Genomic DNA, 23,950 nt, shown 5'->3' with positions numbered 1-23,950 from the left:
TAAGTTCAACTTTATGATAAAGATACTGCACTACAGTACTTATATTAGAAAAACTGAAAAATACTATTTCTTTTGTTTTTTTACAGTGCAAATACTTGTAATTAAAAATAAATATAAAGTGAGCACTGTACACTTTGTATTCTGTGTTGTAATTGAAATCAATATATTTGAAAATGTAGAAAACATCCAAAAATATTTAAATAAATAGTATTCTATTATTGTTTAACAGTGTGATTAATTGCATGATTAATTTTTAATCGCTTGATTAATCACAATTATTTTTTTAATCGCTTGACAGCCCTATTTTTAATACAAATGAACTGGCTTTGCAGTACTGAAGAAAAATTAAAATAAAGAAGAGACACTGAATGTACCAGAATGACCTTCATATTTGACTTTCAGACTATGGCACTGGGCAACCTTGCATGCTTCAGGCACGAGAGCTCTCTTTTTTGGTCTTTAGAACTGTTTATACTACATTTAAAAAGCGAGGCTGAAACTGGACTGACATGTTCTTAAGGAGAGAGGACTCCTGAAGCACAGACAGCAGCCAGTTCATTCCCAGACAACTGTGAGTAAGAATGGGCCCACCACAGCTATTCTGGGTACTGGTGAAGAAGGGGAGAAGATGCTGTGAAATATCCTGGAGTGGTCTGGTTCACCTTAGCAGCCTCTTGGGAAATACTGGTCCTGGGAAGCCCCGCATAGAGGTGCTGGAAGGACTGCAAAAATGGGGCTAACAACTGGAGTTGTGACCCTATGCGCCAGGTCACAACGCCACTCACTCTAATTTGGCCCAGCTATCCCTCTGTCATACCAGCAGGGAAGGGACTTTGCCATTATGCCACCCAGCTCTGATCCAGGGCCAAGTGGGGGGCCTGGACCCTCAGGGTTCCCCCTTGTTGTGCCCTGCCAAGCTTAAGTTCTCAAAAGTGGAGGGGCATCGGCATTCCCTCCCACCCCCTGGCTCCAGCACCTGTGGCCCCATAGTGATGCTAATGCCTTACAGCCAAGAGATATGAAGATGTTTCCTTACACTGAATTCTCAGGGCACAGTTGTGTTTGCCTGTCACCACCCATGACCACACACTATTCTTAGCCTTCCAGGCTGACAGACAGAGAGAGAATGGCCTGGCTCCAACAGAGCGGGGAACGCATATCAGCTATTACCTCAGAAAACTGCCTGCACTTCTAAGGCCATCTGCAATGAAACAATCTTCACAGCTCCATAGCAGAAGAGGACGATGCATGCTAGGAGGGGAGAAGTGTGGGAGCTCCCATGATTCCCCATACAGGAGCAGCAAGAGTTCCAAGCCTTGACACAGGCAATGAGGGCAGCTCCTTCCTTGGAAAACCAGTTATTAAGATGATTTTGTCCTTGCACAGAGCATTTCATGAAAGCACTTTACAAACATTAATGGTCTGAGCCTCACACAACTTCTGCCTTGAAGGTGGTATATTTTTATCCCCATTTTATCGATGGGGAAACTGAGGCATAGGACAAGATAGCAAAATTGTTCCAGCCCACAGAGCTGATTCAGAGGCAGGAACAGAATCCATGAAGTCCTGGCAACCAGTCCCTTGCTCTAATCATTCTGCAGTGTTGCCTCTCCAGAATATTTGAGGTATCCTGGTATCTTGTACTTCCCAGTGTTACATGAAGCAACGTGCTTCTCTATAAAAAAAGCTGCTTTCCACTATTCTAGGGAACAACTAAAAATATGCACTAACATGCAGGGTTCTTAAAGGATATGAGGTACATTTTCAGTACACCAAAGGCTTAACACCCTTCCCTACTTGAGAGAAGAACACTGTCACTTTAGGAAGTGAGAAGGAAAGAGTTGATAAAAACCTAATTCTGCTCTTTTTCATTTCACAGCTCCAGATGTTTGACACTGACCTACATGGGTTTCTACTGGACAGTAACATGACAGTGGGCTTTGTGGGCTGAAATCATTTTTGGTGTAGGAAGTATATCAAGAAGAAAAAGTCTCTATCATTCCCACTCCTGCCAACAGAGACAGAATAGTAGCAACTCCTTAGGCTGGCAGATCACAGAGACAAAAGGGATAGCAAATAAACCCACTTACTTTAGCTTTACTGCTAAGGGAATGGTGTAGAAGAAGACATTGATCTGAAATACACACACGAAGAACAGACTGAAGTGTTCAAACATCTCAGCAAAGAAGTACCAGAAGAGGCCAATGTTGGGAGTCAGATCTGGAACGGAAAGGCTGAAATTTAAAGAGAAAAATCAAGGTAACATTTTAAAGCAGTTGGTATTTGACTTACTTGCTTCTATGAAATTATTGAACCACTGTGTGCTACTGGAAGGAGAGGTGTGTGGGGGGTGGGAGGGTGGTGGCTATGTCTTAAAATGCATTGTGAGGAAACCAAAGGGGAGAAAACTCACGGAGGGAAATCACCCTCCATAGTTGGTGTCAGTGCTTCTAGCTGTCAGCACTAGTTACATATTTAACTAGTCAGAGAGTTCATCGCAGCAGTACAAAACTGAAGGTGACACATGAAATCGGGGCAGAGTGGACAAGAAAAGGCTGCATCCACTTATTGAACACCTATGATCCCCAAGATATTTAAACATCCTAATCTCTATTTTCTCAAGCAGCACCTAACTTTTTCCTTAATGTCACTTTAAGGCCATTTTATACAGTCAAACACACATGCAGCTTTACTCCTGTGGAGTCCATCATCAGTGACACCCACTGCGGTCAGTTTGGCTAATCCAAAGCACATGCCAAGAAACAGATCCACTTCTAGTTAATTATAGGGAGACTGAAGAAATTCCAGTATCTTCTCCCCACGTAGTTCACCTTTAGTTCAGTGGCTCTCAACCTTTCCAGACTACTGTACCCCTTGCAGGAGTCTGATTTGTCTTGTGAACCCCAAGTTTTACCTCACTTAAAAACTACTTGTTTACAAAATCGGACATCAAAATACAAAAGTATCACAGCACACTGTGACTGAACAATTGCTCATGTTCTCATTTTTACCATATAATTATAAAATAAATCAACTGGAATATAAATATTGTACTTATATTTCAGTATATACATAGAGCAGTATAAACAAGTCATTGTATGAAATTTTAGTTTGTACTGACTTTACTAGTGCTTTTTATGTAGCCTGTTGTAAAACTAAGCAAATATCTAGATGAGTTGATGTCCCCCCGTGGAACACCTCTGTACACGTGGGGATACACATACCCCTGGTTGAGTACTACTGCTCTAATTCTTGCTGTGATGGTTTAATGGAACTTGGGTTATATATTTTTGTTATTAGTGTGTTTGTTTGTTTCCCCTGAATTGCTGGTAAATTTTTCCTGAGACTGAAAGCTCTTTGGGACAGGGAATGGGTCTCCCGTATGCATGGATAATGCCTATCACAGTATGGGCATTCCCAGAAAACAAATTACAACTACTTACATGAAACCATACACAGATGGGATAAAGTCCCAGGAGTTGAGGAGGAAGAATGAGAGGCAGACAATTACCACCAAGCTACAGAGATACAGTGCTGCATATTGCGTGGTGTACAACCAGAAGCCTTTGCTTTTCAGTTTCACTGGTATGAACTGACGCTGGAAACAAAACACAAACAAGGAAAATAAGAGGACATCCTGTGGCCTTCTATTAACAAGACCTGCCCTGCTGCACTGCTGACAGAAAGCAGCAAACACTGGCCCTGCTACAATGGGAGTAGCAGCATTCAGCGCACACTGCTCCAATGTGCTCTGCCTTGGCCAATCAAATCACACACTCTGCCCAATACTTTCAGAACTGTGCCTGAAAAGTCAGGTAATTTCACATTCAAGTAACCCTAATGGGCCGTGTGTGTGTGTGTGTGTGCGCACGATTCCCTGATGTATGTGCAGAATGTTAGTAACTGTGCAGCCAAGCAAGCATGCCAGGTTTGGAAATCAGGGCCACCTCTGACAGAAGCTCCACCAGAATTCAGCAGCTCTAAAATCAGTGAAGCTGCATTGCCATTTGGCACCCACATTTGTACTTGCCAGGGTTCTGAGAGGCAATACTGACTCAGGCTGTAAAGGGCTCTGATGGAAGGGTGCTCTGTCCCTCTGAACCATGGCAGATTTAACATCAGAAAACTTTCTGGAACATCTCAAGCCAATTTACACAGACTTCTTGGCAGGATAGACAGAAAGTGCAGGAGAGCAGCCATTTAATTCGGTACAAACATCACAAGGGAGGCAGTGAAGTTCAACAACAAATCCTGATAAACAGACATCTTTTTTCAGCTCTGAATGCTTTTGAAAGTCCCCTTGTAAATCCAAAGGCATTAGGTGTTCATGTATCATCACAGGTCACCAACTCTGGAAACACTATACTTATGCTCTGCCACCGCCATGCAGATGTTTTGCTTAAAATAAAGAGAAGTGCACAATTGGGACAATATGCAGGGAACTCACTGCTCCCCAAACAACAGCACAGTCTCTCTTCAGATTTAACAAATAGTTTTGACTTTGTAGATGCTCCATTACGGCAAAGATTTAAAACAACAATGAAATTTCCTGGATGTTTTGGAGAAAAATGAAAGACATGTACACAGGGGAAAGGAGGAAGAGTGTGTAAGTGACTCTTCTCCATTTTCTTTCAGAGTTAAAGAAATTGAGAATGGGTGTGGAAGCAGAGAAACTCTGTTTTTCTCCGACATGGGCTTCAGGGAAGAGAGAGAGAGAAATCTGTAATGAACATCCACTGTAAAATCACAGAGTGAGGCATGTCAGTGGAAATATATGACTGACAGTCATCTGGGACCTGGCAAGATTTTTTCAGACACTACTTATAAATCTCTGTACAGATGCTGGGTAAGAGTCCTTTCACTAGTGTCCATAGCCTTTCCCTGGAGCATCCCCTTGCTTTCCCAACTAGATGAAATGAGAAACTGATCAGTTTCCATAAGGACCTTTATGATTTAGGCTCTTGTTCCAGTCACCTCTCACAATATCAGCAGAAGACTTAAGATAGGTATCAAGCCACCTGAAACCCCAGACAAAGGGAAAGGAAAGGGATATACTGAATACCGCGGTGATGGGTATGGTAGAAGCACCTAGAGGAACAGAATAGATTAGTAGGGAGACACCCATTTCCAGTGAATTCTCTCTTCTTCCAGTGAACATGAATAGTCTCTTTACATCATCCTCTCTATTCCACAACATTGTGCTCTCAGCAGTAGCTATCAGCATGCATTTGTGTTTTACATCACTAGCAAAGAGTTGCCTCTGCTTTAATACCCCTTTCCAGTCTTGGTAAAGATAAATTAAACTGCTTTGCGGTTCAGTGTTCGTCTTGCAGGGCTTTGGGCATCCATTAATAATTAAGAATACCATCTTCTTCAGAATCCCTGGTACAATCTGATCAACATTCTGTAAATGGAGGAGGAATGAGGCTGGGGAGAGCAGATGTTTGCAAGTACAACAAGTGCATGCCTGGCACTGTGGGGCAAGTTAGACATGATCACTGTCTTTTGCAGTGCATTGTTGGGCCTGGATGATTCAGGCAGAAGGACTGTCACTATACCTCATGGCACTGATGCTGAGTCACTATAGAAGAAACTCTGCTACTCCAAAATTCTCTTTGGTGGTCACGTGACACCAAACGCAGCTTTGTGTTTCAGTAAGGAGAACTACCTGCAAATTTGCAGACAGGGAGTAAATGAGTTTCTGCTTTCCTCCTTCTATCCACGTGACTACTGCAAGATGTTAAACCTTCACTGGCCTGGGGAAGGATAAGATTATTTTTTCCAGATCTTGAGAACTGGCCACTGAATTCACAGTGTATCTCCTCCCTCCACCTAGACACAGGACAACCATTGCTGGCTGACAGGAATTGGCCATGTATAGGATATTAGAGGTTACAGCCAATACAATTACTCTTAAGAGAATATTTACCTGTAGAAGATACAACAATGCTGGTGCAAACAAGGTGAGAGGATACAGTGACTGGTATGTCGCTAAGGCCAGGAATATAGCACTGAGGAGGGTACTACCTGCAGGGAGGAAACAAACCTCAGTTAACAAACCATGATCATAACGATGGTCATATTCAAACAAACAGTCCTTTAAATATTGAGTCACTGCTCAAATAGGGGGAACTACTGCACAGTACCAGCTGTGATTATCAGAACTCCACAAGCAATTAGAGGGGGTAAAAATAACTATTTCAGCGTGTTCTGGAGCTTGTCCCTCTCTGTATTACAGGGACACTAAGACAAGAAGAAGGGCTCTGACAAAGAGCCAATAGCATGAAACAGCAATTGATGCAATTGGTTTATATCCCTATAATCTACCTAGAGAGATTCATATAACCCAAGTCTCATACATAGATGTCAGTCACTATTTATGTGGGAGAAGGAGCAGTCTGGAGTCATTTCTGCATGAAGCAGCTGTTCTATTAATATTATACACTTGAGAGCCCGTTTTCACTGGACTGTCTCAGAGTGCTCTGCAAACACTACTTGAGCTTCACAAGTCTGAGTAGGGAAGTAGCATTAGCCCTATTTTACAGATGTGGAAATTTAGGTCCAGAGCTTAATTAAAAATTTTAAAAGTGACTTCTAATTTTGAATGCCTACATTTTTAGTTGCCCATTTTGAGACATTCTGGGCTGAGCTAACTGCTGAGCACTCACACTGCTCATCAACTTCAGCTGGAATTGTGGGTGCTCAGATCAGGCCCAAGAGATCTCCAGTTGGACACCAATAAAAGGAAGCATCCCTGACCAGGAGCTACTTCTCAACATTTTGGCCTAATTAATTTGCTCAAAGTTAGTGACAAGGACAGGATTGGAAAGCAGAAGTCGTGGCTCAGTCCAAAGGGCTAACCAGTAGATCACACTAGTTCACTCCACATCACTAACACAAATAAGCTTCTCTCCTTCACTTCCATCCTCTTTAAGAGAATGAGCAGCACAGACCCTTCACTGGGATCTCTAAAATGAAGAATCCTCTCCCTTTCACTATTACATTCTCCTAGACAGAAACCCACCTGTTCTCTGTTTCAGTGAGTGTTAGATTAGAAATATCTATGTGCAAAGGCTTGCTATGCAGAAATCTATCGTTACATCAAAAACTCCCAAGAAAATCTTTTACCCATAACACTGGTCTACAATTTTTGAGAAGTCGTCTGCTTCAGAGATAAAATGTGCTATTTATTATGTATTTTGATGTGCTGAATTCAAATATGACAATTAAAACAACTGATTGGCTACTGTTTCTAAGATATTTAAGTTTTTACATTTTATGTCTATGTATATTGTGTAGATAATAGAGTTTTAATCATAAATTGTAAACCTAGGTCTTTTCATGTGTTTATGGTTGCTTTACATGATAATATTTCACCTGTCCTGTTTATGTAACACTTTAAAAATCAGCAAAAGGGTTATATAAATAAAATTTATTATGAAACAAAAGGCAAAAAACTATTATGTACATAGTTTAGTCCTATTCAGTGTCTACTTGGCGCTTCTTGGCTTGTCTCTTGTATTCATTAAATGGAGCATCTCTTGTCACTGTCCAGCAATAGTCTGCAAGCATTGATGGGCTCCATTTGCCCTGATAGCGTTTCTCCATTGTTGCAATGTCCTGGTGAAATCGCTCGCTGTGCTCGTCGCTCACTGCTCCGCAGTTCGGTGGAAAAAAATCTAGATGAGAGTGCAAAAAATGTATCTTTAGTGACATGTTGCCACCAAGGCTTTTGTATGCCTTAAGAAGGTTTTCCACCAACAACCTGTAGTTGTCTGCCTTGTTGTTTCCGAGAAAATTTATTGCCACTAACTGGAAGGCTTTCCATGCCGTCTTTTCCTTGCCACGCAGTGCATGGTCAAATGCATCATCTCGAAGAAGGTCACGAAGCTGAGGACTAACAAAGACACCTTCCTTTATCTTAGCTTCACTTAACCTTGGAAATTTTCCACGGAGATACTTGAAAGCTGCTTGTGTTTTGTCAATGGCCTTGACAAAGTTCTTCATCAGACCCAGCTTGATGTGTAAGGGTGGTAACAAAATCTTCCTTGGTTCAACAAGTGGTGGATGCTGAACACTTTTCCTCCCAGGCTCCAATGACTGTAGGAGTGGCCAATCTTTCTTGATGTAGTGGGAATCTCTTGCATGACTATCCCATTTGCAGAGAAAACAGCAGTACTTTGTGTATCCAGTCTGCAGACCAAGCAAGAGAGCAACAACCTTCAAATCGCCACAAAGCTGCCACTGATGTTGGTCATAGTTTATGCACCTCAAAAGTTGTTTCATGTTGTCATAGATTTCCTTCATATGGACTGCATGACCAACTGGAATTGATGGCAAAACATTGCCATTATGCAGTAAAACCGCTTTAAGACTCGTCTTCGATGAATCAATGAACAGTCTCCACTCATCTGGATCATGAACGATGTTGAGGGCTGCCATCACACCATCAATGTTGTTGCAGGCTACAAGATCACCTTCCATGAAGAAGAATGGGACAAGATCCTTTTGACGATCACGGAACATAGAAACCCTAACATCACCTGCCAGGAGATTCCACTGCTGTAGTCTGGAGCCCAACAGCTCTGCCTTACTCTTGGGTATTTCCAAATCCCTGACAAGGTCATTCAGTTCACCTTGTGTTATGAGTGTGGTTCAGAGGAGGAGGATGGGAGAAAATGTGGGTCCTGTGACATTGATGGTTCAGGACCAGAAGTTTCATCCTCTTCCCCTTCCTCGTCTGACTCAAGTGAGAATGATTCTGGTGCATCACGAACCGGCACTCCTTCTCCGTGGGGTACTGGGCATATAGCTGATGGAATGTTTGGATAACGCACAGTCCACTTTTTCTTCTTTGACACACCTTTCCCAACTGGAGGCACCATGCAGAAGTAACAATTGCTGGTATGATCTGTTGGCTCTCTCCAAATCATTGGTACTGCAAAAGGCATAGATTTCCTTTTCTTGTTCAACCACTGGCGAAGATTTGTTGCACAAGTGTTGCAGCATATGTGTGGGGCCCACCTCTTGTCCTGATCTCCAATTTTGCAGCCAAAATAAAGGTGATAGGCTTTCTTAACCATAGTGGTTATACTGCACTTTTGTGATGCAAAAGTCACTTCACCACAAACATAGCAGAAGTTATCTGCACTGCTCACAAAAGTACGAGGCATCTCTGCTCACTTTGGCTAAACAGAAATGTGTCCCTTTGCTTCAGATTGCATCATTCATTGTTTTGCCTAAAAAGCAAGTATTGTCCAAACCCAGTCATAGATTTATTCATAGATCCAGTCAAAGATGTATTTTAGTCATTTCTGGTTTAAATTGAGATCCCTTCCCTTTATAACTCACTTATCCTCCGCCATTCCCAAGTCAAGGGTCGTATATACTGACCCAATAGCATATCTTGAAAACTAGAGCCAATCAACCATTTTAAGCATCATTTTCGTTCTCAGTGACCCAGAATTAGTAAAGTTTGACTACATTTATTTCAGAAGCATTTTGGCTGTAGAGCAGTGTAATCTGATTCTCCCCCTAAACACACTTTCAACACTAGAGGTTGCCACACACCGATTCAGGAAAGAAGAACATGGGACAATTACTACAGAGGAGTGTTTTTTAACCTTTTTGATACCGGGGACTGGCTTGTTGTTTTTCTAAACTGTGTCAAGGAGATCTGAGTGACAGGCATCAGTCCATGAACCAGTCGTTGGGAAACACTGCTACAGAATAGCTCACTGGGAATTATTCAATTTTCTGTATTGCTAAGTAGGTGAACAATTATAGAGCACTACACCAAAGTGGATCTTGTTCACTTATTTTTGCAAATGTAGTTTCAAATATAAACCCTCCTCCTTCAATGGCATAATCCAACCACTAACCAAATAGGGGTTAGGAAGAACCTTCCCTTACAGGTCTATTAGCTTCTAATTGTTTATTCTGAAGTTTGTCCCTTCTTCCTCTGAGTCATCTGGTACTGGCCACTATTGGAGACAAGATAACAGACCAGACTGACCACTGGTCTGGGCCACTAGAGAAATCCCTATGTTCTTATGTGAATATTACAGAGCCACCCAGATGCTCTGCTGATAGGAGCTTAGACTGGAAAGAGAAATGTAGCTGTAGCTATGAGATTAAGGTAGCTGCCAGTCTAGTGTAATCTATTCTATATCTTCTACTATTTAAAAAATTAGGGACACTGGCATAATGTTCCTTTAGAGTTCATCTGCTCCTACTGCTTACCCCTCTTCTGAAGCTATAGATGTTTGTAACACCACAATTTGCTGATACAAACAAGGTTATGATTGCAGGTGAGAGTTAGACAATAGAAGCAGGTGAACTCTCATGCAAATATCCTTAATAAGAAAAAAAGAGGAAGCAACAGTGCCCCACCTCCCCCTCAGAAATAAAAGACACAGAGGCAGATTGGTTTCTAAATAGAAAGATAATCAAAGTTGTCCAAAAGAGGGCACCAGCCATAAGAATCAATCAATATTTAGGGAATGTTTTCATTGCATTGTAAACTCGTGTCACTCAGATGCAGGTTTGTGGACTCGTTTCCCAGGCTGCGCTTGAGTGTCCACACTGCATTGTAAATAATTGCAATTGCTGGACTTGAATCTCACAGCTGTGCCAATGTGTCCACACTGCACCATGCAGACCTTTTGACCTGGGTCTGTGGCTTGAGATGTGTCCACACTGCAAAATGACAGGGGATGGACTTGAGTCACAGCAGGAGTCGGGCTCTGACCCTCCCACATCTACCAGGGTGCTAGGGCCCAGGATCCCAAGTCCTTGCTGACCCGAGTCAGGCTGTGTGTCTCTGTGTGGATGGAAGGATGGCTTCGGCTCAAACCTGAGTCCGAGCCTGGGCTTAGCGTGTAGTGTAGACACACCTCACAAGACCGGAGACTTTTATACATATTGGGATGACAGACCTTGTACTTAACTATGCATATGCCTTTGGCTTCAGTGATTCCAAGTAGACCTTTGACATTGCCTTAACCCAGTCTGTGATATGTCTACTATTAACTGCATTTCCAATAGCTTACGGTTCAAATATTTACAGAAAGATATGAGTTGGAGCAAGATTTTCCCACTGCATTACCTTTTATTGTAGTCAAAATGAAGAATGCAATGACAGTATTGTTGATGGCACAGGTGGACTTTGCAACACAAGACATCACTGTGTATGGATTTAGGAGATAACTGAAAAAGAATAAAAACTCAATTACACTCATGCCATTAAAAAAAAAAAAGAAAGAAAAATACCATAGCAAAGAGAAATATCAAAGGAAAATGGAAATGATTTGCTGTTTCTTTTTGATTGTTTAAATGTTTACATTGTATGGTTTCCTCTCAACCTCAAAGGGATCCAGCTGAATTGATGCCTTTCAAACGGTGCAAAATCAGATGCTGCACTTGTGTATAAACATGTCATGGTGAAGGATGGGGTGATCATGGGAGAGCCCAGTCGGAAGCAGGAGATGGCAGAGGAAAAAGAGCCCATTTAAAATGCAATTCTGTTCTGAAAAGTGATCAAATAAAAATGGCCCATGTTTCTCAGCCGGTCTGCTCCAGCTTTGTATTCAAAGTCACATATGCTGACTTTAGTGACTAAAATAAGTTCCTGCTGCATTTTTTACTCCTGTTAGCCCTGAGGGGCCAACATGGCTAAACAGACAGCAAGATGGATTCTATTCCTTCTTGTGCATAAACAGAACTGTTTCCTATGTCCCAGTCAGTTATACCTGTGCAACCCCGCTGAAGGCAACATGACTGCATAGGTGCCAGGAGGCCTAATTTGATCTGCTGAATCTTTATTGCAGGTGGGATGTGCGAGAAGCAGAGAATCCAGGCTGATGCTCAGATCCCAGGGTAACTGCAAGGTTAGCAGTTTAAAATATAAACCATCTTTTTATTTGTAAATTGAGCACATCTGAGCTGTAATCACTGAGAGACAGTACACACAGAACCCCACAATGCTCTTTGAGAGTCACTCTTCAGAGTGCAACCATACTTTAGAGATACCAGCTCTTCTCTGAAAATTTGAAATGAATGATGCAGCGGTCTAATTTAACTGGGCTCCAAGGAGCAAAGAAACGCTCTGATACATTATTGATTCAATAAGCAAGACAGCAGATCAACCAACCTCCATTGTAACATGTCAGTCCTTGGAGACAGGAGAGCGGATTATGACTTGCCAGCTGTTCTCTCCTATGAATATTTATCATACTACTGGGTTCTCGCAGTCTGAGGTTGGCCTTTTCATACGCCTGAAGTTAATGGCTACTTCAAATACCAGGCTATGCTAAGATACAATTCCAGTATTCCTTTGTGATATTGTGCACCAAGTGTAATAAAAATGAGAAATAGTCTAATTTGTTTAAAAAAAAAAAAAGAAAAAAAGAGGAAAGCTTCAGCTTTCTCACCTGAGGTGGGGTGGTGGTGGTTTACTGACCTATATAATTCATATCAGGACAGGAAAGAATCATTCATGTTTCTCTTATGAAAATCCTTCTTCTGATCAAAGGACATCAATGGTAAGGGAGAGCCAAGAGGCAGATCCCTTTTGATTAATTCCAGACTCCAGGTTTATCTGATTTATTCAGATCAGGAAAGACAGATGTGTTTCTTTTGATTTTGAATACCTGCCTCCTATACTGTTTGTTTTAATTAGAGCTTTACTTACTTCAAAAACTTAGAGCATGTGGTCTGAATAATGGGGTTTCTTATAATGCCTCAGAGGGATGTTATTAAAATTAACTAGGTGGAAACTGAGTACCTCAAGATCCTTAAAAATAATTTCTGGGTTTTCAAAACAGTCATGCCCTGGGAACACCTTGCCCAATTACCCCCAAACTTTCAAAAAAAAGTTCTCTTCTAAAAGGGGAACACAACAGACACTTTGGATGCACTGGTTTAGTTTTGAAGAAGTTAGAAGATGGGCAAAATTGGGCTTTCAACAGAAATCTAAACAACAGAGAGACTACAATCGCTCCATATTAGAGACTGTACATTGTCAATCCCAAAAGAAAGGGGTTGAAAAATTTATTTTACTATGTGAAACATAAATTTGGAGAAGCATTAGCTTTCTGTTACTTGACTATGGAGATACAGTGCTTGGCACATTTTTTCTGTGTATCAGGAAAGAGAAAGCAACTAAAGAGAATACTTAACTAAGATGCTGAAACCCCTAAATAGAAAAATTAAAACATGGAAGGATTTGGAATCTAAGTTTCTTGCATCTGCTTGCAAGAAGCAATACTTACAACAGTGCTACTTTGAGGGGGATGTAGTGCATTTCCATCGGGGTCCGGATGAGTTCGGCCACATCTGATGCATACTGATCCAGTTCCATTAGGAGTTTTTGCTTTTTAAACTGAACAAGAGAGAATGACCGAAAGCTGTCAGACATGGAAATACATTGTATCTATCTAGGGTCTGCAACCATGTCCATCACCATGATGTCTATGTAGAGATGCTAGTCACCTTATACTTAAGGAAGAACAAAGGTTTGCTTAATAAGCCCAATTCTGACTCCCCTCCCTACTGACTTTGCCTGACCCAAACCATTCTGCTTGAAGTTGCAGAGACATGAATGAATGCCAGACTCGGATTTTACGGTCAAGTCAGGGAAGTCAGAAGAGGCACTGCGGAGATATAAGAGCTCAAATAAAAACAAAGTGTTTGCACTTCCTGGACAATTTCCTAAGGCTTTTCCAGCTCATAGTTCCAAAATAGCTTCCAGTTTAGTTTATTTTGTTGCCCCTAGTAACAGCAATAGTGACATTTGCTCAATTTGTGTGTGAAATGAGGGAGTTACTGAATTAGTTATTAAGAGTAATTTCTATGTACATTTTGAGTGCCCAGTGTGTTTTCAAATGCAACACGGCAGCTTTTGTGCACTCTCTAAATCCTGCATTGTCACCAAAGAATGGTGAACTTTACCCCCAATGTAACATCTAAGTCCTACACAAACAAAGTCATTCACTAAGCTATACTCAGGATTGTGCACCTCAGTGTATGCCCGTTGCTTCAGAGCATCTGTCAGAGATCTCCTCTGGGCACCCAAAATACGTTTCATATATCCCCCACTAAAAATATATGTTCTCCAGAGAAGTGAAAAAGGTGATCTGTAAATCTACTGAAGTGTCCCACAGACAGTTTGAAGAACTGTCTTACTGGTGAGGAGTTTTAGACACCAGGAGCTACAGCACCTTTTGCTATTATTCCTTCAGCTCTCCTAAGCTAAGCAAGGTGAGGCCAGCTCCCTGCTTAGATGGGAGATTGCCAATGAACACATAGGTGCTGCAGAAAATGGTAGTACCCTTCCTTTTAAATTGGTAATGAATCAATGTCCCAGCATGATACTAGGGAACACTGTGCTGCCATTACAGACAGAGAGTCTTCTATTTGCAAAGTCTGCCTCAATTAAGTTATTTATGAAAGAATGCACACCCTCCTCAGGGAGAGTCACTAGCTTCAAATTCCATTTATTAATATTTTGAAGGGAATGGTAGGGATTAAATCACTCTGGTGTCAGATTTCTTGCCCAGTGCAGCAGAATTATCGATCCTCCACCATTCTGGATTATGTGAACTCAAACTACAACTTTCTTTAAGGCTAATAAACCTTATAGTTACTGTTAGGTACTTTTTGGTCTGTAAATTAACCATGCTGCATGTGGACACAAAGCCAGCCATGTGAGTAACTGGTTAAAAGCTGTAGTGCGAACAGGCCTAAGAATGAGAGCCCCAATGTCATGCCAAATTCCTACAACAGTAATTAGTTTTGCACACTTAAAATTCCTATTACAACTGAAAAGGAGTCCTCAATTCCTGTCTTAAATTATTGCATCTCATTAATGTGCATTGTGAGCCAGCTGCCACATTTCACCCCAGAAGTGGCTGCATTTCCCTGGTGGTTGACCTGATCCCAAGGTATACTTCAACATCAGTTTCTCAAATGCTTGAAGATCCTTTCAGACAAAAGGAGGTATGGATGTGAGATCCTCATTAAAACTATGATGTGCACAGCCATTACATTCACTTGAGTAACACCACAATACCTACATCATGCTGAGAAGCCACCCCCTGTGAAACACACGTAACAGCAGAAGTTAACAGGGTCCATGTTGGCTCACCCACATTCTGCATCCATGTTTTCTGACCTTTTTGCTGATTTCGTAGCTATTGCTAATCAATAGATATCGATAAGTGCATTGTCTGAGTAGACCTGGACTTGCACTTGTCGAGAGAACAAGGACCGGAAGATACTGCAAGTCTGCTTACCACAACTTTGTTGAAGTCCTGGACGGCCAAGTAGAGGGCAACAGCAGTTAGCACATCAGTTATCTAAAGAAAGGAAGGCAGACAAAGACTGACTGGTCACTCAAACAAGGAAAACAGTAGCAAATGCAACCACCACAGAAAGCTGAGATATTGTGCCAATACTCTGAATTGAACATTCACCATAGTAACTATTGGTAATAGTTCAGGGTGTGAGGTGGAAACATCTTTACAGATTCTAGCCCTGTGGCTTTTAAGCTATGGCCCATGAAGTAGCAGTGTTTCTTTAAGCCCTTCCTGGTGGGTACAGAGAAGTGAATATTCTGAGAAGCAAGAAGTGGGGAACTGGAAGAGGAGAAATTGTTCACAAAATAGGAGGTCTCTCATCAAGTGGCCGACAAGAATTACAGACCACTGATCTAGCCACAGCAGAGACAGCATGTTAGACACTGCACATGTGGCTAAGAACATGTTCATCAATGAACCGGAAGAGCAGCCTTCTGAACTGACCCACTGCTCACCAGATAACAGTACCAATTGTCTAGGGCTCATAGCAAATAATTTGAAATGGTTGCCATACATGTGTTATAATCAATTTGTAGCCCTTGTGAGAGGTGCTAGATTGCCTTTGTCATCAGAGCTGCAGAGAATAGATGCAAATTAGCTGGGTGATTTTTGTTTATTTGTATTATGCAATAGACAAAATAATTTACCGTCACACATAGGTGTTTTTAATTCTAACGTGCTCAGACAGAACCTGCTTCTGCTCCCACTGAACTCCCCAGAGCATTGTCATTGACTTCAATGAGAAGCCCACAATTTGAAAGTATAATCTCTACATTCTTCACTAAAGGTCACTTGCAATGGAAAACCAGAGTTTGTACCTATTTATTTAGGGCAGTGGTTTTCAACCTGGGAGTCAGCAGACTATATCTAAAATTTCCAAAGGGGTCCAAAACTCCATTTGAAATTTTTTAGGGATCTACAAATGAAAAAAAGATTAAAAACCACTGCTATAGGGCACAAAACTCCCCCGCCCTTACCTTTTCAGGTCAGTGTTAAGGGTTTGTGTCAAGCCCCCGTTTTTCCCCTTGATGACATTTAGCCAGGCAGGAAGTTCTAATGAAGATTAGTTTTTGGAGGGAGAGGGAGGTACAAACTGAGCATGCATATGTATAGACATGTCTTCCTTTCTAAACATCTCTTGGGCTCATTAGGGGCCTAATCTACAAAACTGCTGATTGCCCTTAATTCTCACCCACGTGAATGGAAGCTGTGGGAACTGAGCACACTCAACACCTCACTGATCTCAATGATCCCTCTGCTGGGCTAAGGATTTGGTGGATAAAAATCAATAATTAAAAAAAATTAAATATATTTTTGCTTTTAAAAAGAAGGGCATTCCTGGAATGGGTTGTTTTGTTTTTTAAAAAGATTGAAGCAAAACTTACCATGAACACCAACTCAGAATATTCAATCAGGAAATGAAACAAGTATATTATTAACGGGGTCTAAGAGAGTGAAAGAGAAAGACACAGTCAAATCTTGTCAATCCCCTACAAACTCAGGCCCCAATCCTGCAAACTCTTAGTACCATGAGAAGTAGTAATTACTTCATTGAGAATACTCACAACATTAAGAGCTATGCTCAGTAGCATTCACAAAATCAGGCCATTAAAAAGGAAAGAAAATGTTGCCCTAATAAGGCAATGAATTAATCAGTTTATAGAGTGTCACTACATTGACGCTGGCACCACAGGTTTATTTCTGAATCCTTCTCCTCCAGCTGACCATAGCCTTGATCTTGCAAGCATTTACACATATTAGCTTTGCTGGTGTATCTACACTGCAGCTGGGATGTGTGATTCCCAACATGGGTAGACAGACTTGTGCTAGCTCACCTTGAGCTACCATGCTAAAAACTGTAGCATGGATGTTGTTGCATGGGTGGCAGCTCAGACTAGCCGCCCACATCCAAGCCCACCCAATCCACTGGTCCAAGTTCAGGCAGCTAGCCCAAGCCGCTGCCAGTGCCGCAACATCCACAATGCTATTGTTAGCATGTTAGCTCAAGCTGAGCTAGCGTGGGTCTGTCTGCCCATGCTAGGAATCACACCTCCTGGCTGCAGTGTCCACATGCAACTACTCATGTGCACAAATTTTCTCAGATGCGTAAGTGCTTGGAAGATGAAGGCCCTCACGTGGAGGAGCAGGAAGAGCACCGTGATAAGCTGGTATTGATATTACTACAAAATGTAGGGACATGTAGGAGCACATCACCCAATAACCGTACCAGTGTTACTAGTGCTAGCCTGGATGACACACAGCACAGGCATGATCACGGATAACCCAACACCGATATGTTGATGACTCCTGTGAAGAGTGTCATAACCTGATGTTTGTTTCTTGTCTTGATACACTAATGCATTATGTTTAGAAAATGAAAACAATTCTGTCCGGAACAATTCTGTTCAGACTGCCAATAACACCAATATCTGCATTTCTATTATCTCTTTTCTGCTAGGAAAATTTGCATGTGAACAGAATATTTGCAGCTAATGAATTCCCCTGGTTTTAATTTTGCATATGCAGTAATAATCACCAGTTACAATGTCAATTAATTTTGCAACAGCCAGCTGTGCTGTCATGAACGCTACTTTGTAGCAGGGCTACTCACTGCATATATTTGTTACACAGACAACTACATGATTCTGAAGTTTATAAATCAAGTCATTTATTTTTTGAAATTCACATAGTAGCACACACACGTATAGCTGGACATTTAAAGGCACTGTGTAAGTATATAAGATAATATGAACTATTACCAAAGAAAAATGAAACACAGTCACTTACTTCATGGAAGACATCTCCAGAATAGGGCGAGACACCCAAATCCAGCAAAGCTAGCCCTTCGACAACTGAAACACACAAGATATCCACATTAGGATTCTGTGGACCGGAGACATAGCAAATCTCACAATGGTAGATTTATAGGTTTTAAAATATCTGTGATCATAAGAATTTCAAAATGAATTTCTGAACAGATCACAGAAAACTGACAGAGCAACTAGAGTTAGGTGTTTTCTGGTTTATTTCTACCACACAAATGTGTCAAAATTGACACCACATGGTATGATTTAACCATTTGTTTCAGGCAATTAAAAATATTACAGTTGGGATGTTTTTCAATTAATTGTACACAAAATGTGTCAAGTATCAGGGGCTAGCCGTGTTAGTCTGTATCTACAAAAACAACAAGGAGTCTGGTGGCACCTTAAAGACTAACAGATTTATTTGGGCATGAGCTTGAAGTGAGGTTTTTACTCACGAAAGCTCATGCCCAAATAAATCTGTTAGTCTTTAAGGTGCCACCAGACAAAATGTGTCATGTGTCTGATTGATAAGGCATGCTACTGTCTCTGATTTTCTCACATTACATTTCTTCTGAAATAACAGCCACACCCACAAAACTAATACCTAGTCCATGCTGATAAAATCTTCCATTCCCTAAGCAGGCATCAAGCCATTAGTAAGTTGCACATCTTGAAGGGAAACTACATTTTGAAGGGAACTACTGTATTTGGCTAGAGAGACATGGGACAGCCCTAAATGTCACTTTTACAGTCCTAAACCAGATGTACACAATATAAAAAAATGATATTAATAATTATTACAGGTGGGGCTGGTAGCACTGCCTATTTTTAAGGCTGCCCATCACTTCCCATTATAAGACCCTGTTTCCAGTTGCTTACAACTTGGCCAAACCACAAGCATTTGGGCTGAAATTTTCCATGATGGGTGCATACTTCAGGTTGAATGTTTTGAGGAAATTTCAGCTAAAATGGTTCAGCTGTTTCCAAGAGTGAGGCTTCTGAAAAAATATGTAGTTTTTCCCACATTAAAAAATTCCTGTGACCTTTTCTTTGAGAAACTCTGTATTCTTATCAATGGCTATTAGCAAAGATAATCAAGGATGCAATCCCATTTTCCAGGTGTCCCTAAACCTCCAACTTGCAGACGTTGGGACTGGATGACTGGGGATGGAATCACTCAAAATGGCCCTATTCTGTTCATTCCCGCTAAAGCATCTGGCACTGGCCACCGTCAGAAGACAGGATACTGGGCTAGATGGATCACTGGTCTGACTCAATATGGCTGTTCTCATCTCCATGCTTTAGTGCAGTGGCTCTCAAAGCTGGTCCGCCGCTTGTTCAGGGAAAACCCCTGGCGGGCCGGGCCCGTTTGTTTACCTGCCGCACCCGCAGGTTCGGCCGATCGTGGCTCCCACTGGCCACGGTTCGCCGCTCCAGGCCAATGGGGGCTGCAGGAAGGGCGGCCAGCACATCCCTCAGCCTGTGCTGCTTCCCGCAGCCCTCACTGGCCTGGAGCGGCAAACCACGGCCAGTGGGAGCCGCCATCGGTCGAACCTGCGGATGCGGCAGGTAAACAAACCGGCCCAGCCCACCAGGGGCTTTTCCTGAACAAGTGGCAGACTGGCTTTGAGAACCACTGCTTTAATGCACGGTCTTGAAATTTGGCAGCAGAGCCTTAGTGTCAGGGATGTGTCTTTTGTTGAACCAGTTGGCCAAGTTATAAGCCTTTGAAAAAACATGTTCAGTAAGGACTTGCTAGAGCTTTACAGCTAAATTTCCAAAAGATTCCAGCTGCACTGAGCAAGCTCCAGCCTGGAGCCAAGCACAATCTTCCTTGTAATTTTAAAAACAAAGCAATTTAAAATTAAATATGAAACTAAGACAACTTGTTAAGGCCTACATTTACTGTATTCTTAAAATCATTAAAATTAAAGAAAAATAACATTAAGCTGTACATGATTGCTGCTGAGGTTTTAAAGAAAGTCAAACCACTGAACTAGTGGAAGTCACTGGCTAAGCACCTGGAACCAGTGTAGTGAAGTGCTAAACCAGGTTTGGACAGCATTATCATCTTCCACAGGTGCAGAAAATATTTTCTTCATTTCCATTTATTCAACTAGTTTAGTTCAAAGGTTATTTCATTCAATGTTAAGAAGCCAACCAGGAGCTGAAAAAGCAGGAAAGCTTGTTTTACTCTTCCAATATATGAATAAAAAATAGGTGAGAGAGGATGAAATCTACTAGTTGTAAAATCTTGAAGAATATGGGCTCAGAGCCACAAAGAGACTTAGGTGTTGCAATGCTGAGGTTGTGGTGCTTAACTTTTAGGCATTAGAAAAATCACTGGAACAACAGTGGGATCCACAAAGCCTGAGTTAGGCACCTAGGCTCCGAATGGGAAGAGACAGGCACCTATAGAATGCAATCCATAAAAGCCAGCAAGCTTTGTGGCTTCCCACCTTGGCCAGCCAATGGAAGATGTCAAGAAGAGGGGTATATCCTAAAACTCTCCTCTCTCAGCCAGAGTTAGCCACCTCTTTCTGCTAGGGATCCACAACCAGGAACCCCTCTCCTGGAGTCAGGCAGCTTAGGTGTCTAAACCGTTTCTTCCGAGAACAAGCCCTGGTCTATACTGCAGAGTTAGGTCAACAACTCCGCAAGCATCTACACTACAATGTTGCTCCCACTGATGTAAGTCACCAACCTAATAACTCCACCTCCGAGAGAGGGATCGTGCTTAGGTTGATGTAGTGAGGTTGATGCAGTGTCAGCGTAGACACTGCGTTGTTTACGTCAGCCCACGGCTCCAGCTTTCAGCCCAGGGCGACCGTATGTCAACGTAACTTAAGTCAACTTAATTTTGTAATATAGGCTTTCCCGGAGTTAGGCATCTCTCACGCGCCACACAAAATAGCAGGCAGAGGTGGTGCTGCCCACCTTAACACTTTAATCCTAATGGTTAGAGCACTCACCTGGGATGTGGGAGACCCAGGTTCAATTTGTCTCCCCTCCTCGCAGCCAGAGGGGGAGAAAAGACTTGAACAGGGTTTTCCACCTCCAGGAGAGCTCTCTAAACACTGGCCTGTTCTGAGGTGGGGCTCACAAGCTGTTCCAGACCAGGAAGGAAGAGACTGCATCAAGACTCTTTTGGCCACTGAATCGGGTTTTATAAGAAGAACCAGAAACAAGGAAATTACTCTGAGACTTCCAGCTCCAGTACAAGGGCTCCTGCTTCTGGGAAGAGCCTCGGCCTCCTGCCTACAGGGAGTACTTTGAGCCCATCTCAACTCCCATGCCAAGGGTTCACACCCAGCTACAAACACACAGGCTGGTTTCCAGCTCGAGAGAGCCATATCTTGCAGGCTCTAGCCCAGGGGTAGGCAACTTATGGCATGAGTGCCAAAGGCGGCACATGAGCCAATTTTCAGTGGCACTCACACTGCCTGGGTCCTGGCTACCTGTCCGGGGGCTCTACATTTTAACTTAATTTAAAAAAAGCTTCTCAAACATTTTAAAAACCTTATTTACTTTACATACTACAATGGTTTAGTTATATATTATAGACTTAGAGAAAGAGATCTTCTAAAAGCATTAAAATGTATAACTGGCACACGAAACCTTAAAGTAGAGTGAATACATGAAGTCTCAGAATATCACTTCTAAAAGGTTGCCGACCTCTGGTCTGGCCCCTCGCAACTTAGCACCAACCCCCCGGCCCAGGAAGTCCTGCTGGCAGGGGCCTGTCACGCTGCTTGTCTGCAAAGCGCTGCGCCGCTCGGGACCCCTGTTAACCGACAGTCCTGTCAGGGAGGCGCACGGCCCTGCAGGGCTCGCCTCGGGCCGGGGCAAGGGCTCGCAGCCCCTTCATCGAGCCCGGGACACGGGGGAAGGCCGGACCGGGCCGGACCCGGGAGAGAGAAGGGTGCAGGGGAGGGTAGGGGAGGCTGCTCCCTCACGGCCGGGCGGGGGCCTGCTACCCCGCAGGTCTCACCTCGCTTCCAGGCATTTAAAGGGGACGCCACCTCGACCCGCTCGGAGATGAACCCGGCCAGGCTAGATCGGTACAACACGGCCCGGACCGTGACGGCCACCAGAATCCCCAGCACCAAGGGAGCCGCCATCTTAGCGGGGGAACAACGACCTCGGCGCCGGTTGTAGTTCCTAGCTTGGGCTAAGGAGCGGGGCGCCTATGGGTCAGTCTCGTACAAAAGACTACAACTCCCAGGACCCTCTGCGACTCAGTCGCCTTCCGCTTCCCGAGATCTCGTGCAAGCTACGGGCAGCGTATTAGGACAAGCCTAGGAGGGATGCGAAATAGTGGGTGGTCCTCAGACCAGCTGCTCCCAATCTCTGCGGAGTGTGATTGCAACACCTAGGGCGGGAGAGGAACCCCTCAGCCTCGAGGGGCTTCCAGGGAGAGTGCCCCTGGTTAGAGCCCTGCAAACCTATCTGCAGATCGGATGCACATAGACATTTTGTATCCACGCAGTTAGGGTGGCTCTTGCACTGTTCTTATTGTTCAACAAGGTTCTCATTGCAATCAGCTGCCATCTGTCTGGCCCCAGTGCACCCAACAAGACTCTGGGGCATATATCTCAGGTGAGGTGAGAGCACTGAAGTGCTCTCTAGTCTGCATAGGTGGAGAGACCAGCGCAGACTAAGTGCTCTTCAGAGGTCCCAGAAAGGAGGAAAAGTATTAAGGTCAGCGAGAGATGAGTCGCTGGTCACACGCAGGGCCGGCTTTAGGCCAATTCCACCAATTCCCCCGATTCGGGCCCCGCGCCTAAGAGGGCCCCGCGCCCAGTGGCAGGGCCGCCAGAGGGGAGGGGAGAAAGAAGTGGCCGAGAATCCCTTCCCTGGCTAGAGGCTCTTTTTTAATTTTTACTCACCTGGTGGCGCTCCGGGTCTTCGGCGGCACTTCGGCAGCGGGTCCCTCACTCGCTCTGGGTCTTCGGCAGCACTTCGGCAGCGGGTCCTTCAGTGCCGCCGAAGACCCAGAGCGAGTGAAAGACCCGAAGACTAGGAGCGCCGCCCGGTGAGTACAAGCCCCACATGTTTTTTTACGTGGTTTTTTCTAGTCATCCCTGCCGGGGCCCCGTCGAAACTGTTCGAATCGGGCCCCGCACTTCCTAAAGCCAGCCCTACTGGCCATGCCTCCTCCTAGGGGCTGCAGGGACGTGCTGGCCACTTCTGGGAGCCCTGCGAAGCCAGGATAGGCAGGGAGCCTGCCTTAGCACCGGTGTGCCATTAACCAGGAGCCGACTGAGCGCCGCCTGTCCGGAGCTCGCACCCAGAAACCCTGCCCCAGGTCGGAACCCCCTCCCACACCCAAATTCCCTCCCAGACCTCACACCCGNCCCAGGTCGGAACCCCCTCCCACACCCAAATTCCCTCCCAGACCTCAACCCGGCACCCCAACCCCCTGCCCCAGGTCGGAACCCCCTCCTGTACCCTAATCCTTCCCAGACCCCACACCCCCACCCGCACCCCAATCCCCTACCCCAGCCCTGAGCCCCCTCCCGCACCCAAACTCCCTCCCAGAGTCCGCACCCCAACCCTCTGCCCCAGCCTGGATCCCCCTCTGGCACCCCAAATCCCTAATCTCCAGCCCAATCCCAGAGCCCGCATCCCCACCGGAGCCCTCACCCCCTCCCTGCACTCCAACCCCCAGCCCCAGCCCAGTGAAAGTGAGTGAGGGTGTGAGAGCGAGCGACTGAGGGAGCTGGGCTGGGCTGGAGTGAATGGGGGTGGGGCCTTGGGGAAGGGCATGAAAGGGGTTGGGTCAAG

The 23,950-nt window shown here is 43.9% G+C and overlaps 1 protein-coding gene across 1 annotated transcript in view; it reads right to left on the bottom strand.

Moving 5' to 3' along the window:
• The window catches only part of PIGU (phosphatidylinositol glycan anchor biosynthesis class U), a 45,095-nt gene extending 22,745 nt beyond the window's left edge, over positions 1–22,350 (bottom strand). The window contains exons 1-9 of the mRNA XM_034787398.1: positions 22,155–22,350; positions 18,144–18,208; positions 16,742–16,801; positions 15,294–15,356; positions 13,272–13,381; positions 11,108–11,208; positions 5,930–6,027; positions 3,444–3,598; positions 2,091–2,234 (exon numbers count right to left, since the gene is read on the bottom strand). Of these exons, the coding sequence (XP_034643289.1) occupies positions 2,091–2,234; positions 3,444–3,598; positions 5,930–6,027; positions 11,108–11,208; positions 13,272–13,381; positions 15,294–15,356; positions 16,742–16,801; positions 18,144–18,208; positions 22,155–22,284 (926 nt within the window). The 5' untranslated portion in view covers positions 22,285–22,350. The remainder of the gene's footprint in view (positions 1–2,090; positions 2,235–3,443; positions 3,599–5,929; positions 6,028–11,107; positions 11,209–13,271; positions 13,382–15,293; positions 15,357–16,741; positions 16,802–18,143; positions 18,209–22,154) is intronic.
• Positions 22,351–23,950: the final 1,600 nt, after the last annotated feature.

The sequence above is a fragment of the Trachemys scripta genome, chromosome 12 (assembly GCF_013100865.1).
Source record: "Trachemys scripta elegans isolate TJP31775 chromosome 12, CAS_Tse_1.0, whole genome shotgun sequence".
Lineage (NCBI taxonomy): Eukaryota > Metazoa > Chordata > Testudines > Emydidae > Trachemys > Trachemys scripta.
The sequence above is the reverse complement of the archived record's forward strand: the minus strand, read 5'-3'. Positions and strand labels throughout refer to the sequence as shown.